Source organism: Tachyglossus aculeatus, chromosome 5 (genome assembly GCF_015852505.1).
Source record: "Tachyglossus aculeatus isolate mTacAcu1 chromosome 5, mTacAcu1.pri, whole genome shotgun sequence".
Taxonomy (NCBI): Eukaryota; Metazoa; Chordata; class Mammalia; order Monotremata; family Tachyglossidae; genus Tachyglossus; species Tachyglossus aculeatus.
In genome coordinates, this window is record NC_052070.1 from 15,518,760 (window position 1) to 15,532,908 (window position 14,149).

Here is a 14,149-nt window from a genome sequence, read left to right on the forward strand (position 1 = left end):
CCCATGTAGGATGGGGACTGTGTCCGACCTGATTATCTTTTATCTAGTCCAACATTTTGTACAATGCTTGGCACATAGTCAGTGCTTTACAAATAACACAATTACTACTAGGTACTTGGGAATATACAGGCATTATCTCTGCTCTTAAGAAGCTAACAGTCCAATTAAAGACATCATTTCCTTTTCTATAAAAAAACCCAGAAAATGACTAATGGGAGACATTTCATTCATTCATTCAATTGTATTAATTGAGCGCTTACTGTGTGAAAAGCACTGTACTAAGTGCTTGATCATTGTGAAGGTGTCAAATAGGTTGAAATATATCAACTACAAATTGCCTAACTTTTACAAGACAGAAAAATAATCAGCTACAAACAGGATTCTGGTTAGTTAAAATTTTTAGCTGCAATTCAATCTCCCTCATTAACAGAGACAAATTTATTTCCCAAATCCAACAAATTCAGACGTGAATGTTTCCTTTGCCTCCAAATGTTTGGCATCCCACTCTTCCCATTTCAACTTAGAAAAACAAAGCTTTGGACATCACGGAATCATTTACGTGGGATGCCGTGTTCAGAAACACACTGGGAGACCTGTGTATTCAACTTGTTTATTATCAGTTAAAATATATTAAAATATGAACGTAGAGAAAGTGAGAGCTTCCAATGTCCAAGGAAAAATTTTGTAAAGCCACGGAAGTCAAAATTTACATCAATCAGTAATATATTAAAATTTAACTCGAAACAAGAAACTTCAAGAAACCTAATGTATGTAGTACAACTCACAGAAGAAATAGCTTCCCTCAGTGACCTGGTCTTTGTCAACCCATTCAAGTCCCCAAAATAAATTTCAACCTTTGAAAACCTAAAGGGTTTGGAACCAGTGGAACGGTGTGCTCAGAGTTTTGCTCGGATGGCCTAGATAGTATTAGATTGTCTGTGATCTGTTTCCCTGCCTGTCCATTAAAAGACAACTGCAGGTAAAAACAAGCTAGCACCTACTTGATTCAAACTTCGGTGTAGGCAAGAAGGAAACTGTCCTACAAACACACACCAACACTAGGTTAACAAACAACATTATTTCAAACCTCTCCCCCCTACTCGGTTCTTTCCCTTTATGAAGACCCACCCATGTCCCCCTGCCCCGCAAACTCCTTTGTTAAACAGCAGCTCAAAGATGATTGTCCTTAAGGATCTGGACCTTTCTTTTATGGTGTTTAAATGCTTACTATGTGCTAGGCACTATTCCAAGTGCTGGGCTGGGGTAGACTCAAGATCATTAGGTTGGACCCAGGTCACGTCCCACATGGGGCTCACAGTCTTAATCCCCATTTTACAGATGAGGCGACTGAAGTCCAGAGAAGTGAAGTGACTTGCCCAAGGTCACGCAGCATACAAGTGGTGGTGCAGGGATTAGAATCCAGGTCCTTCTGACTCTCAGGCCCATGGTCTATCCACTGTCCACTTTTATAGAAGCAGCATGGCCTAGTGGCAAGAGCACGGCTTGGGAGTCAGAGGTCACGGATTCTAATCCCAGCTCCACCACTTGTCTGCTGTGTGACCTTAGACAAGTCACTTCACTTCTCTGTGTCTCAAACACCTCATACGTAAAATAGGGAGTGACACTATGAGCAACCTAATTGGCTTGTATCTACCCCAGTGCTTGGAACAGTACTTGGCACATAGTAAGCACTTAACAAATACCATAATAATAATAATTATTATTATTAAAAGACCCAGGCCTGAGTTTTATATTGAATATGGCACTTTCTGGGCCCAGAGAAGCTGTCTGAGAGAAACAGTGGACTGGATACATGAACAAACAGAGCACGAAGAATAAATCTTGAAAAGATGTGCTTTACTTACAAAAACCTCCCAGCACATTCACACTTTCCTGAGTAAGTACACAAAAATTTCACATGAAGTCTTTTTCAAGCCCTAGGCCTTTTTCACTTCTCTCAATATGCCTTTTGCAGACATGTTATGGTACAGGTAATAACTTTGAACCCAGTTCAGATGTTGTTGTTCTGGTGACAATATTAGCAACCTATTTAAGAATACCGGTTTTCTAATATTTCACCACTTACGGGTTTTATGCTTGTAACATGGCAAATGGAAGATGCAGAATAAAAATGTACAAATAGACTTCTTTTGTATGTCTGCTTGATTTGACGTAACCAGGCTGAAAAGACTCCACCAAAGATAGTTTTTTTTTTACAAGTAAATGTGCCCAAATCTCTTGTTGTTGTTTTTGGCACTTAATCATCAAAATCTTCCGAATGTACAAAACTTGGACCCTTTTACATTTTCGGATTAAGTTTAGAGGCATAAAATGTGAAACGCTAAAATCAAGTTCACTTATCCCAAATGTTATTGCTTCAGTGATAAGAAGAGAACATTGCACTTATCCCCTGATGACCTAGCTAGATGAAGAATCCACTTCTACAACGTCTTGGGCATTTTTGAACATCAGGATGGAATTATAGATCTTTAATGCTGGACCAAGTTTGATGTTCATCACCTTAACGATATCTGTCTGGGTCAGAAGAAGGAACGCTCTGCCATCAATCTGCTGCAGATAAACAAATAAAAATAAATGGGTTGTAACCACTTTCCAAAACAAACTCTATGCTATTGTGACCTGAAATGCTCAGAACTGCTCTTTAATCTGTTTAAGGCAGAGCAGGTCAAATGTTTGAAATATGATCAAGAAGAATAGAGTCGGCTCTCAGGCCTTGAATTCTCTCCCCTTCATATCTGAAAGTCCACCATCCTACCCACCTTCAAAACCCTCCTTAAATCACACCTCCACTAAGAAGCCTTCCCAGATTAAGTCCCCATTTCCCCTATCTGCCCTCCCCTCTGTGTTGACTACACACTTGGCTGTGTCCCCTTTAAGCACTCTGAAAACTCACCTCAGCCCCACAGCACTTATATAAATCTCCTTACAATCTATTATTTTCCCTATAGGTAACACATTTTAATGTGTCTCTTCCTGCAGACTGTAAGCTCCTTGTGGGCAAAGACCACATTTTACTTGTTTTGTCTTATGCTGTCGAGTCACTCCCGACCCATAGGAACTCCGTGGACACATCTCTCCCAGAACTCCCCACCTACATCTGCAATCATTCTGCTAGTGCATCCATAGAGTTTTCTGGGTAAAAATATGGAAGTGGTTTACCACTGCCTTCTTCTACGCAGTAAACTTGAGTCTCCACCCTCAACCCTCTCCCATGTTGCTGCTGTTCAGCACCGGTGAATTTTGACTTGTAGCAGATTGCCTTCCACTCACCAGCCACTGCCCAAGCTAGGAATGGAATGGGTATGCCTCTGCTTGACTCTCCCTCCGGTAGGTGGGACTGGTAGAGTATTGGAAACTCTCCAGGTACAATCCTGAGAGAGGCATATTTTACTATATTATATTGTACTGTCCCAATAACTTAGTGCAGCACTTGGCACACAGTAAGTGCTTAATAAATATCATTGATTGACTGATTGATTAATTTGCTTCTCATAACTTATTTGAAGGTGATCTTTGAGATTCGGGTGGAGCTCGAGCAGGCGAAACCCCAAGTGCCTATGGGGAAGCCCTGCTTAAGTTGCCCATGACCAATGTTGTTAACCAATAATAATAATAATTATAATAATGGTATTTGTTAAGTGCTTACTATGTGCAAAGCACCGTTCTAAGCGCTGTGGGGTTTACAAGGTGATCAGGTTGTCCTATGGGGGGCTCACAGTTTTAATCCCCATTTTACAGATGAGGTAACTGAGGCACAGAGAAGTGACTTGCCCCAAAGTCACACAGCTGACAGTTGGTGGAGTCGGAATTTGAACCCAGGACCTCTGACTCCAAAGCCCGTGCTCTTTCCATTGAGCCATACTGCTTCTCCCAATCACTTTGGGATTTTTTTTTATAGTATTCATGATGAATTTACTATGTGCCAGGCACATAGATTCGTGGGGCAGATACAAGATAAACAGGTTGGCCACCGTCCATGTCCCACATGGGGCTCGCAGTGTTAATCCCCATTTTGCAGATGAGGTGACTGAAGCACAGAGAAATGAAGTGACTTGCCCAAGGTCACATGGTACACAAGGTAACTGAAGCACAGAGAAATGAAGTGACTTGCTCACGGTCCTCTGACTTTAAGGTCCATGCTCTATCCATTAGGCCACACAGCTTCCTGTTAGGTCTGGGCAGCAGGGAATGGGTGACCAGGGTGGATTGAGCCAGGAGTACTCAACACTGGGACATTGTTGGACATCGGGAAGGAAAATTCCCTTTCATCATGGTTGTTGTTTCTGTTTTGGTTGATTTTTTGACTAGTCGGGTCCATCCCAACTTGAGTTCTGAACTACCCTCTAGTTGTTCTCATTTCTGGTCCCTCATGGATTATTCTTTTAGAAAGAGGGTTCATTCATTCACTCAATCATATTTATTGAGTGCTTACTGGGTGCAGAGCACTGTACTAAGAGCTTGGGTGATCACAATACAACAATAAACAGGCATATTCCCTGCCCACAACGAGCTTACAGTGTAGAGAGTCAGTGCGGCTCAGTTGAAAGAGCCCGGGATTTGGAGTCAGAGGTCATGGGTTCGAATCCCGGCTCCGCCACATGTTTGCTGTGTGACCTTGGGCAAGTCATTTCACTTCTCTGAGCTTCAGTTCCCTCATCTGTAAAATGGGGATTAAGACTGTGAGCCCCCCGTGAGACAACCTGATCACCTTGTAACCCCCAGTGCTTAGAATAGTGCTTTGCACATAGTAAGCACTTAACAAATACCATTATAATAATAGAGGGGGTGGGTTCTGAGCCATGCTATGTCTAGAGCTGGAGATGACGCTCTCTAATAAACCCTTACCTCTTTTTGGAAGTCTTTCGCATGTTCTTCACACCCTGGAAGGGTCTGGATAAAGGTCGCCACCTATAGCACAAGAAAAAAACTCTAATTTAAACATGCATTTAATAAAATAATGATATTAACAATAATTATGATAATGATAGTGGGATTATGTTCAGCACTTACAAACACTGTGCCTGCCAAACCCTTTCCTAAGGGCAGGGGTAGATACAAGAAAATCATGTTGGACACACTCCTTTTCCCTATTGGGGCTCACAATCTGTCAGAGGTATTAAACAGGTATTAAAACTCCCTGTTATAGATGAAAAAACTGAGGCATAGATAAGTTAAGTGACTTGTGCAAGGACACACAGCAAGTCTCTGATTCCCAGTCCCATGCTTTTTCCAATTCCACTAAGCCCTGTTGCTTCCCTGAAGATCTTGTGCCATAGACAGCGCTGCTCAGTGGAAAGAGCATGGGCTCGGGAGTCATCGGTCATGGATTCAAATCCCGGCTCCTCTGCTTGTCAGCTGTGTGACTTTGGGCAAGTCACTTAACTTCTCTGTGCCTCAGTTACCTCATCTGTAAAATGGGGATTAAGATTGTGAGCCCCACATGGGACAACCTGATCACCTTGTATCTTCCCCCGCGCTTAGAACGCAATAAGCGCTTAACAAATACCAACATTATTATTATTATTATTATAGACATTAGGATTAGAGACAGCTCGGTACAATCCATCAGTTTTACAGAGAAAGGGAAGCTTTGCTTTGGCTAACTCTATAGTACTATCACTCCCATGCACCTAGTACAGTAATCTGCAAGAGAACACACTATTGACAGACCGAGAGGCAGTATGGCCAAGTGGAAAGAACACGGGCTTGGGAGTCAGAAGATCTGGGTTCTAATCCTGGCTCTGCCACTTGACTGCAGGGATAGGATTGGTTTGATCCGCTAATACTGTGTATCCACCACAGGGCTTAGTATGGTGTTTGGCACAAAGTAAGCATTTAACAAATACTATTATTAATATAAAATGATGGATTGTGGCAGCAAAGAGCATATTGACGAGGAACAAGGTGGAAGAAGCTCTGTCTTCCCAAACTGAAGCAGTGAGGCTTAGTGAAAAGAGCATGGACCTGAGAGTCAGATGACCTGGTTTCTAATCCTGCCTCTGCCACCGGTCTGCTGTGTGACCCTGGGTAAGTCACTTAACCCAGTCACCCACGGGCTGGGTTGTAGGGGGATAGAAGTGACATGAGGTAGGATGGGGTAAGGTGGTGGAGTGCTTTAAAAACAATTGTGAAGAGTTTTTGTTTGATGTAGAGGTGGATGGCAACCTCTCGAGCTTTTGTGGAGTGGGGTGAAGTGTTCTGACTGTTTTTATAGTAAATAGTAATAATAATAATAACAATGGTACTTGTTAAGCGCTTACTATGTGCCAAGAACTGTTCTAAGTGGTGGGGTAGATACAAGGTAATCAGGTTGGATACAGTCCCTGTCCCACATGGGGCTCACACTCTTAATCCCCATTTTACAGATGAGGAAACTGAAGCCCAGAGAAATTAACTGACTTGCCCAAGGTCACACAGCAGACATGTAGTGGAGCAGGGATTAGAACCCATGACCTTCTGACTTCCAGGCCCGTGCTCTATCCACCAAGCCACACTGCTTCACCTCTAGACTACAATGTTTCTCATTAAACAAAGTCTTGATTCTTCAAATTGTGTCCTGCCTTTCATTTACCTGCTAGAGTGTGACTGGGCATCAAGTCCAGTAACCAGTTAGCTCAAGAGTCCTGATCTTTACAGAAGCCCATATAATTGTCTCCCCTAGGCAGTGCTCTTTGGGTCCCACTGGACTCCGACATTGGGTGACCTGCTCCTCCTTTTCCAGATTCCCCACGATGATCGTGGTGGTTGACAGTAGAATGTGTTCAGGCAGCAGAGTGAAGTATAGACTAGAGTGGGGAGGTCAGCAAGGAGGCTGATGCAGTCATCCAGGCGGGATAGGATGAGCGACTGTAGTAACGTGGTAGCAATTTGGATGGAGGAAAGGATGGATTTTAGTGATGCTGTGAAGGTGGAACTGACAGAATTTAGTGATGGATTGAATATGAGGGTTGAGTGAGAGAGAGGAGTCAAGGATAACACCAAGGTTCCGGGCTTGTGAAACAGGAAGAATGGTGGTGCCATCTACAGTGATGGGAAAGCCATAGGGAGGACAGGGTTTGGGTGGGAAGATAAGGAGCTCTGTTTTGGACATGTTAAGTTTGACACTTAAGCTGCCTTTGACACTTTCGACCACTCCCTTCTCCTGGAAACATTATCCAACCTTGGCTTCGCTGACACTGTCCTCTCCTGGTTCTCCTATCTCTCTGGCTGCTCACTCTCAGTCTCTTTCATGGGTTCTTCCTCTCCCTCCCATCACTTTGCTGTGGGGGTCCCTCAAAGTTCAGTTCTGGGTTCCCTTCTTTTCTCCATCTACACCCACTCCATTGGAAAACTCATTAGCTGTAGGGAACTGTAGGGAGGTCATCATTCCTCCCACCACTTGTTAAAGCACTGGGGACCACGACTGGGCTTCAGACTAGGGAGGAGGACGAGGCAGCATCACAGAGTTTGACAAAGAGTAAGTGCTTAACAAATAGCATTAAAAAAATTTCCTTTGACATGGCAGGTCCAGTCAAGGAATAGAATTCTGAAGACGTGGCCACTACAGCCAAAGATGAGTTTGGCTCTCATCCTTAAAGCCAAACTTAGTGGCTGTTACAACATCCACAAAACTAAGAAAAACAAACTGTCTCACAGGGATTTCCTACCAACAATCTTTGAATACTGCCGTAATCACCACCTTCCTGAGGAAAATTGGCTCTAGAATGGTTGTTTCCATGACCATCCCAGATTCAAAGGGAGTCCCCTTTACACTTTATCATTTATCACCACAGCTTGTTTATCCAAGAAAGATTTCATTCCATGCGTTTTGAGCAAGGCCTCCGTAGTGTCTGAGACAGAGGTCTGATCCGTGATGGGCTTAATGCCAAATAATTATTTATGGGGTCACAACATTTCACACTGCTCCTAAGCCTCTGTATTTACTGGAGAGCTCTGTTGCACCATCCTTGACTTATAAAATACTTCAAAAGGCTTCCCAGAATGCTTGGGGTGTCACCCCTGGCTAAGCTACTTGTCCAGAACAAGAGTACAGGAAATGCAGGTCCATTTCCCCTTTGGCAAACAATAATTCAACAGCATGGCCTAGTGAGAGAGCATGGGCTTGGGAAGCAGGGGACTTGGGTTCTATCTCAGCCCTGCCTGTGGCCTGCTGTGTGAACTTGAGCAAGTCAATCAGTCAGACAGTCGGTCAACTGTATTTAGTGTGCAGAGCACACTGTACTAAATGCTTAGGAGAGTACAAAATAAAAACAGACATATTCCCTGCCCACAGTGAGCTTACAATCTAGAACCTGGTTGCTTCATCTGTAAAATGGGAATTCAATACCTATTCTCCCTCCCCCTTAGACTGTGAGCTTCATGTGGAACCGGGACTGGGTCAAATCTGATTATCAATCAATCAATCAATCAATTTTATTTACTGAATGCTTACTATGTGCAGAACACAGTACTACGTGCTTGGGAGAGCACAATAAAACAGAATAATCAGCCCCAATATTTTGCGCAGTGCTTGGCAACAGTAGTGATTGTGGGCAGAGCACTGTACTGTGCACTTGAAGGGGACAATCCAATTGAGTTGGGAGATATGATCCTTCCCCACAAGGAGCTTACAGTCTAGAGGGGAGACGGACATTGAAATCTGTAGATATAAGGGGAAGTGGCAGGGTATAAGGATAATAAGCATAGAGTAAATGGTCAACAAATTCAACAACTAATCAACTAATAATGGAGTGACCCTGGGAAGAGTTTTCCTCCAAGTATAGAGCCTGGGTCTGGAAGGCGGAAAGTCATGGGTTCTGATCCCGGCTCCACCACATTTCTGCTGTGTGACCTTGGGCAAGTCACTTCACTTCTCTTTGCCTCGGTTATCTCATCTGTAAAATGAGGACAAGAGTGTGAGCCTTATGTGGGACAGAGACTTTGTCCAACTTGATTAACCTGTATCTGCCCCAGCACTTAGAACAGTGCTTGGCACATAGTAAGCACTTTATAACTATCATAATAACAATAATCATTATTACTATTAATACAGCAGAAAGGAATTCTGCTTTGTCAAAAATAATACAGATCTGTGGGATTACATAGTTTCCTCTGGGCACATATGCACTCTTGTTCACAAAAAGAACACGGTCTGTGTTCAAGGTACATTTTCAACGGGACCTGGCATTACTATTCTTCTGCAATACTTCAGAGACCTGAATTCAGGGAATAACATCCCTGAATGGTGCTTAACAAGTTCCCTGCGGCTTAATGAATGTGTACCAATAGTACAGAAATTATGCTCTGTGGCCTGTTTTATGCTATTGCCATTGCAAAAGCATCCGTTAACCTTAGTGGTCTCACCTCCCGGTGTGTAACACCCATCGCCTCTGGAAACGTCACAGTGAATATGAGCAGTATAGACTTAGCATGCCAAGCCTGCCAACTGTGTTCCATTCTATTGTCTTAAAACTCAACCTGCTCACAAACTGTGGAACTCTCTCTTCATTTGCCTATTACCAGATATCAGAGAATTTGAGGGCTAAATACCACGGCCCTCTGGGGCACAAATAAAAGAAGGAGAAAAATTAAATATTCTCTACTTCCTCCTTTTTTTTTAAGAGCCACACAGTTTACTTTTTGTACATTTTGGGGGACTCATGGGTAGGGTGTCTATCCATATGTCTGTCTGTCCACATCCATCATTTTCCTCCACTGTGGAATCCTACTGGGGCAATCATGTTTGCTTTTTTCTCTTTCTGGGGGCAGATAGGCATACCAATTCCTTTTAATGGGCGGGTTGCAAAACCCATTCTGAAAGCTCCTTGGATTGTTTATACCTACTCTCATGCACTGTACTCTCCCAGTGCTCTGCACATATTAAGTGATTGAAAAATATGTTCTGCCCAAATTGCTTTTGGTTTATGCAATTCTCTAAGTGGTAGCGAGGACACCAAACATGTCTTTTTTTTTGTTGTCTTCTTATGGTAATTTGTTAGGTGCTTACTGTGTGCTAGGCACTGTTTAAAGTGCTGGAGTAGTAATCAGGTTGGACACAGTCTTGATCCCCATTTTACAAATGAGGTACCTGAGACACAGAGGAAGTGAAGGGACTTGGTCCAGGTCACACAGCAGACAAGTGGTGGAGCCAGGATTAGAACCCAGGTCCTTCTGATTCCCAGACCCATACCCTATCCACTAGATAACACTGCTCTATTACTGCCAACTTTGTTGGAAGGGTACATTCAGGAAGGTGGAAGGGAATTTTTGTTATGTGACTGTTTCAACATCCCAAATGCCAATCATTGTCACCGATCACTTGGTCATTCATTCATTCAATTGTATTTACTGAGTGCTTACTATGTGCAGAGCATTGTATTTGCGCTTGGGGCAAGTACAATACAACAATAAACAGTGACATTCCCTGTGGTCCTGAATGATGTGATTGGGTGTGTCCAGGCAGCTAAAAATACAGGCAATAGCTCGCTACTCTGGAAAATTTTGTTTCTTGTAGGCTCAGGTTAACCTCAGAGCTGACAAGGCCAATGAAATGTGCTGGAAAGGTTTTTGTTCGAGGGCATTTGTTTTAAAAACTTTTAAAAATATTTTATAAGTTGGGTGTAGTGTAGTAGTGCTGTCCAGTAAATATAGAAGCTTAGGAACACCTTTGAAGGTTGTGACCCCATAAATGGTCATTTGGCATTACATCAATCACAGACAGATCAGACCTCTCTGTCTCAGACACCATCAAGGCCTTGCTCAGAACACATGGAATGAATCTTTCTTGGACAAACAAGTTGTGGTGTTTATTCCACAATAAATGATAAAGCATAGAGGGGACCCTTTGAGTCTAGGGTGGTCATGGGAACAACCATTCTAAAGTCAATTTTCCTCAGGAAGATTGTGATTACAGCAATATTCAAAGTTTGCTGGTAGGAAATCACTGTGAGAGAGTTTCTTTCTCTTAGTCTTATGGGCGTTATAATAGCCACTAAGTTTGGCCCTGAGGATGACAGGCTTCTGATTCAACACTGTACCAGGTTGTAGTGGCCACCTCTTCATAATTCGATTCCTTGGCTGAACCCAACTAGTCAAAGGCAATTTTTTAATGGCATTCGTTAAGCACTTACACTGTGTCAAACACTGTTCTAAGCTCTGGGGAAGGTACAAGTTAATTACGTCTGACACGATCCCTGTCCCACATAGGGCTCACAGTCCAAGTAGGGGGGAGAGCAGTTATTTTTAACATTTTACAGTTGAAGAAACGGAAGCACAGAGAAGTTAAGTGGCTTGCCCAAGGTCACACAGCAAGCAACTGGCAGAGCTGGGATTAGGACCCAGGGCCTCTGACTCCCAGGCCTGTGGTCTCTCCTCTATGCCACGCTGCTTCCCTATTTTTTTTTTACTACTTCAGCTAAAAGTATGCCTGCTTTGGCATGGGGTTTTCCAAAAACCTGTCAGATATTAGACCAATCAATCCCTACCTCCAACCTCTCCTTTTCTACTAGTTAGTTCACTCCACTGCCTGGATCTGTGTTCTAAAATATTGTTCTGCACATGTCTTCCCAGTAGTCAAAAACTTGCAGTGGCTGCCAACCTTGACATCAAGTAGAAAGCCCTGGCCACAGGCTTTAAGGCACTCAGTCAGCTCTGTCCCCACTGTTGATTTAACCCTCCTCTCGCACTATAACCTCTGTCTACTGTATTTCATTGGTAGTCTCAGGGAAAAAACGTGGTTTGTGGATAGAGCACGGGTTTGGAAGTTAAAAGATAGGGGTTCTAATTCCGGCTCCCCCACTTGTCAACTGTGTGACTTTGGGCAAGACACTTAACTTCTCTGTGATGATAATCATGATATTTATTAAGCTCTTACTATGTGCCAAGCATTCTGTCTCAGTTACCACATCTATAAAATGGAGATTAAGACTGTGAGTCCCACATGGAACAACCTGATTACCTTGTACCTACCCCAGTGCTTAGAACAGTGCTTGGCACATAGTGCTTGGTACAATTATTTTCAGTATTATTATTGCAGAGGTTTTTGTCTAGGTAATTCCCCTCAATACAAGAGGAATTAATCAAAGGGTGGAATTGGTTTGGTATTTAAGACAAAGTCACTCCCAAACATATGCACTGGATTTGTTGTCAGAGGAAATAAATGATGGTATTTGTTAAGCACTTACTAGGAGTCAGGCACTGTTCTGAGTTCTAGGATAGATACAAGCTAATCAGGTTGGACACAGTCCCGGTCCCACATGGGGCTCACAGTCGTAATCCCCATTTTACAGATGAGGTAACTACCAACATGTCTACCAACCAGAGAAGTGAGGTGACTTGCTGAAGTTCACACAGCAGGGGAGCGGGGATTGGGATCCAGGTCCTTCTGACTCCTGGGACCGTGCTTTATCCACTAGGCCGTACAGAAGTGCTTTTGTTCACCACTGTAAGAAAAGTAATTCTCCTCTTGAAAATACACTTAATCAGGGGTCCAGCGTCAGGAGAAATAGTTATCTAAACATGGATGCTCCCTCCTCTAGGTTCATTGACAAAATCTCACCTTAAAAATGGATGAGAACGTCTGCTTTTGGAAAGCTTGGGAGTCTTGCTTCATGCTTTCCACATGGGCGATGAAGCCTCTTATCAGAAAAGCATTTCAACACCTCTGACAATCTTACGTCCTCAATGCTAGGCTCTGCTTTCTTCAGCTGAAAGTTGGTTCCTGCTTGGCCTGAACGTTTTTCCTTGAGGTTGACAATATGCTGTCTGGTTAGAGTTGATTGCTCCAGCTCATTTTTATTTTAGAAAAATATGGGCATATCTATGTCAGCCATTCCCTCAAAGGAGGAGAAAAGACAGGTTATCAGCCCCTACAGTATACCGTGTACCTGCAAATGACTGGTGTCCTGCTCATTTTGGAAGCAGTTTAATGAGCACACTCAGAGGTGAAAAGTAAAAAGAGGAAGTATGTGCAAAGAGAAAGCTGAACCTGAATGTTCAGCCCAGTAAATTTCAGAATAAGAAGTAGTCTTCTGCTTTGTCTTTCTTCTGCTCACTTGACAAATTGATTTCTCTCTCTAAACTGTAAGATCACTATGGGCAGGGACTATTTCTACCAACTCTGTTATACTGTACTCTCCCAAGGGCTTAGTACAGTGCTCTACACAAAGTAAGCGCTCAAGAAATATGACTAATTTATTGAAAGTGAATTTCCTTGTCTATGTAAACATTTTATTTTATATCCTTGCTGTTAAGGACACTAGAACATTTGCCTTGAAAAGCATAACTATGGCACCATTTTCAAAGTGCAATCTTTTTGAGGAGTTTTACGTGAATTTCTGAACATGATGAATTTCTGAACCTCATAGTTCAGTGCAGGCTGGATTGAACTACTGATCTTGGACTCTCACCTTTTCTGTATTTCTAGCCTCCTGTAAATAGTCTGATTAAATGGTAACTATGATCTAGTCTTTGGAAAGGGAAAAAACTTGCTATCCCATAGTGAACCCAGATTCAAACTCTGTGACTTTCTCATCACTGTAGACAGCACCACCATCTTCCTTGTCCCTCAAGCCCATAACCTTAGTGTTCTCTTCCACATGTCTCTCATTCACCACACATTTTTAATTTGTCACCAAATCCCATTGGTTCAATCTTCAAAATGGCTAAAATACTTCTCTTCTCCGTCCAGACCGCTACCACATTAATCCAAGCACTTATAATAGCTTTCATTACTGCATCAGCTTCCTTGCTGACCTCCCTGCCTCCTGTCTCCCCCACTTGACTCCCTACTTCACTCTGCTGCCCAGGTCATTAATCTCTAAAAACGTTCAGTCCGTGTTTCCCCACTTCTCGAGAACCTCCAACGGTTGCTCGTCCCACCGCCACATCAAACAGACCCTCCTCACAATCAGCTTTAAAGCATTCAATCGCCTTGCCCCATCCTACCTCACCTTGCTACTCTCCTACTCCAACCCAGCCCACACACTTCATTTCTCTAATACCAACCTACTCACTGTACCTCGATCTCGTGCACCTCTCCGCCGAACCCTCGTCCACATCCTGCCTCTGTCCTGATTGCCCTCTCTCTTCATACCTGACAGACAATGACCTTCCCCACCTTCAAAGCCTTATTAGAGCATAGGCTTTGGAG

At 43.1% G+C, this 14,149-nt stretch overlaps 1 protein-coding gene and 1 non-coding gene across 2 annotated transcripts in view; both read right to left on the reverse strand.

Moving 5' to 3' along the window:
- Positions 1–1,698: 1,698 nt before the first annotated feature.
- The window catches only part of L3MBTL4 (L3MBTL histone methyl-lysine binding protein 4), a 412,230-nt gene continuing 399,779 nt past the window's right edge, over positions 1,699–14,149 (reverse strand). The window contains exons 17-18 of the mRNA XM_038747457.1: positions 4,867–4,929; positions 1,699–2,571 (exon numbers count right to left, since the gene is read on the reverse strand). Coding sequence (XP_038603385.1) covers positions 2,419–2,571; positions 4,867–4,929 — 216 coding nt within the window. The 3' untranslated portion in view covers positions 1,699–2,418. The remainder of the gene's footprint in view (positions 2,572–4,866; positions 4,930–14,149) is intronic.
- LOC119929046 lies at positions 3,265–3,402 on the reverse strand. The gene has a single exon (XR_005451190.1). It is a non-coding gene; the product is annotated as a small nucleolar RNA SNORA7 (small nucleolar RNA).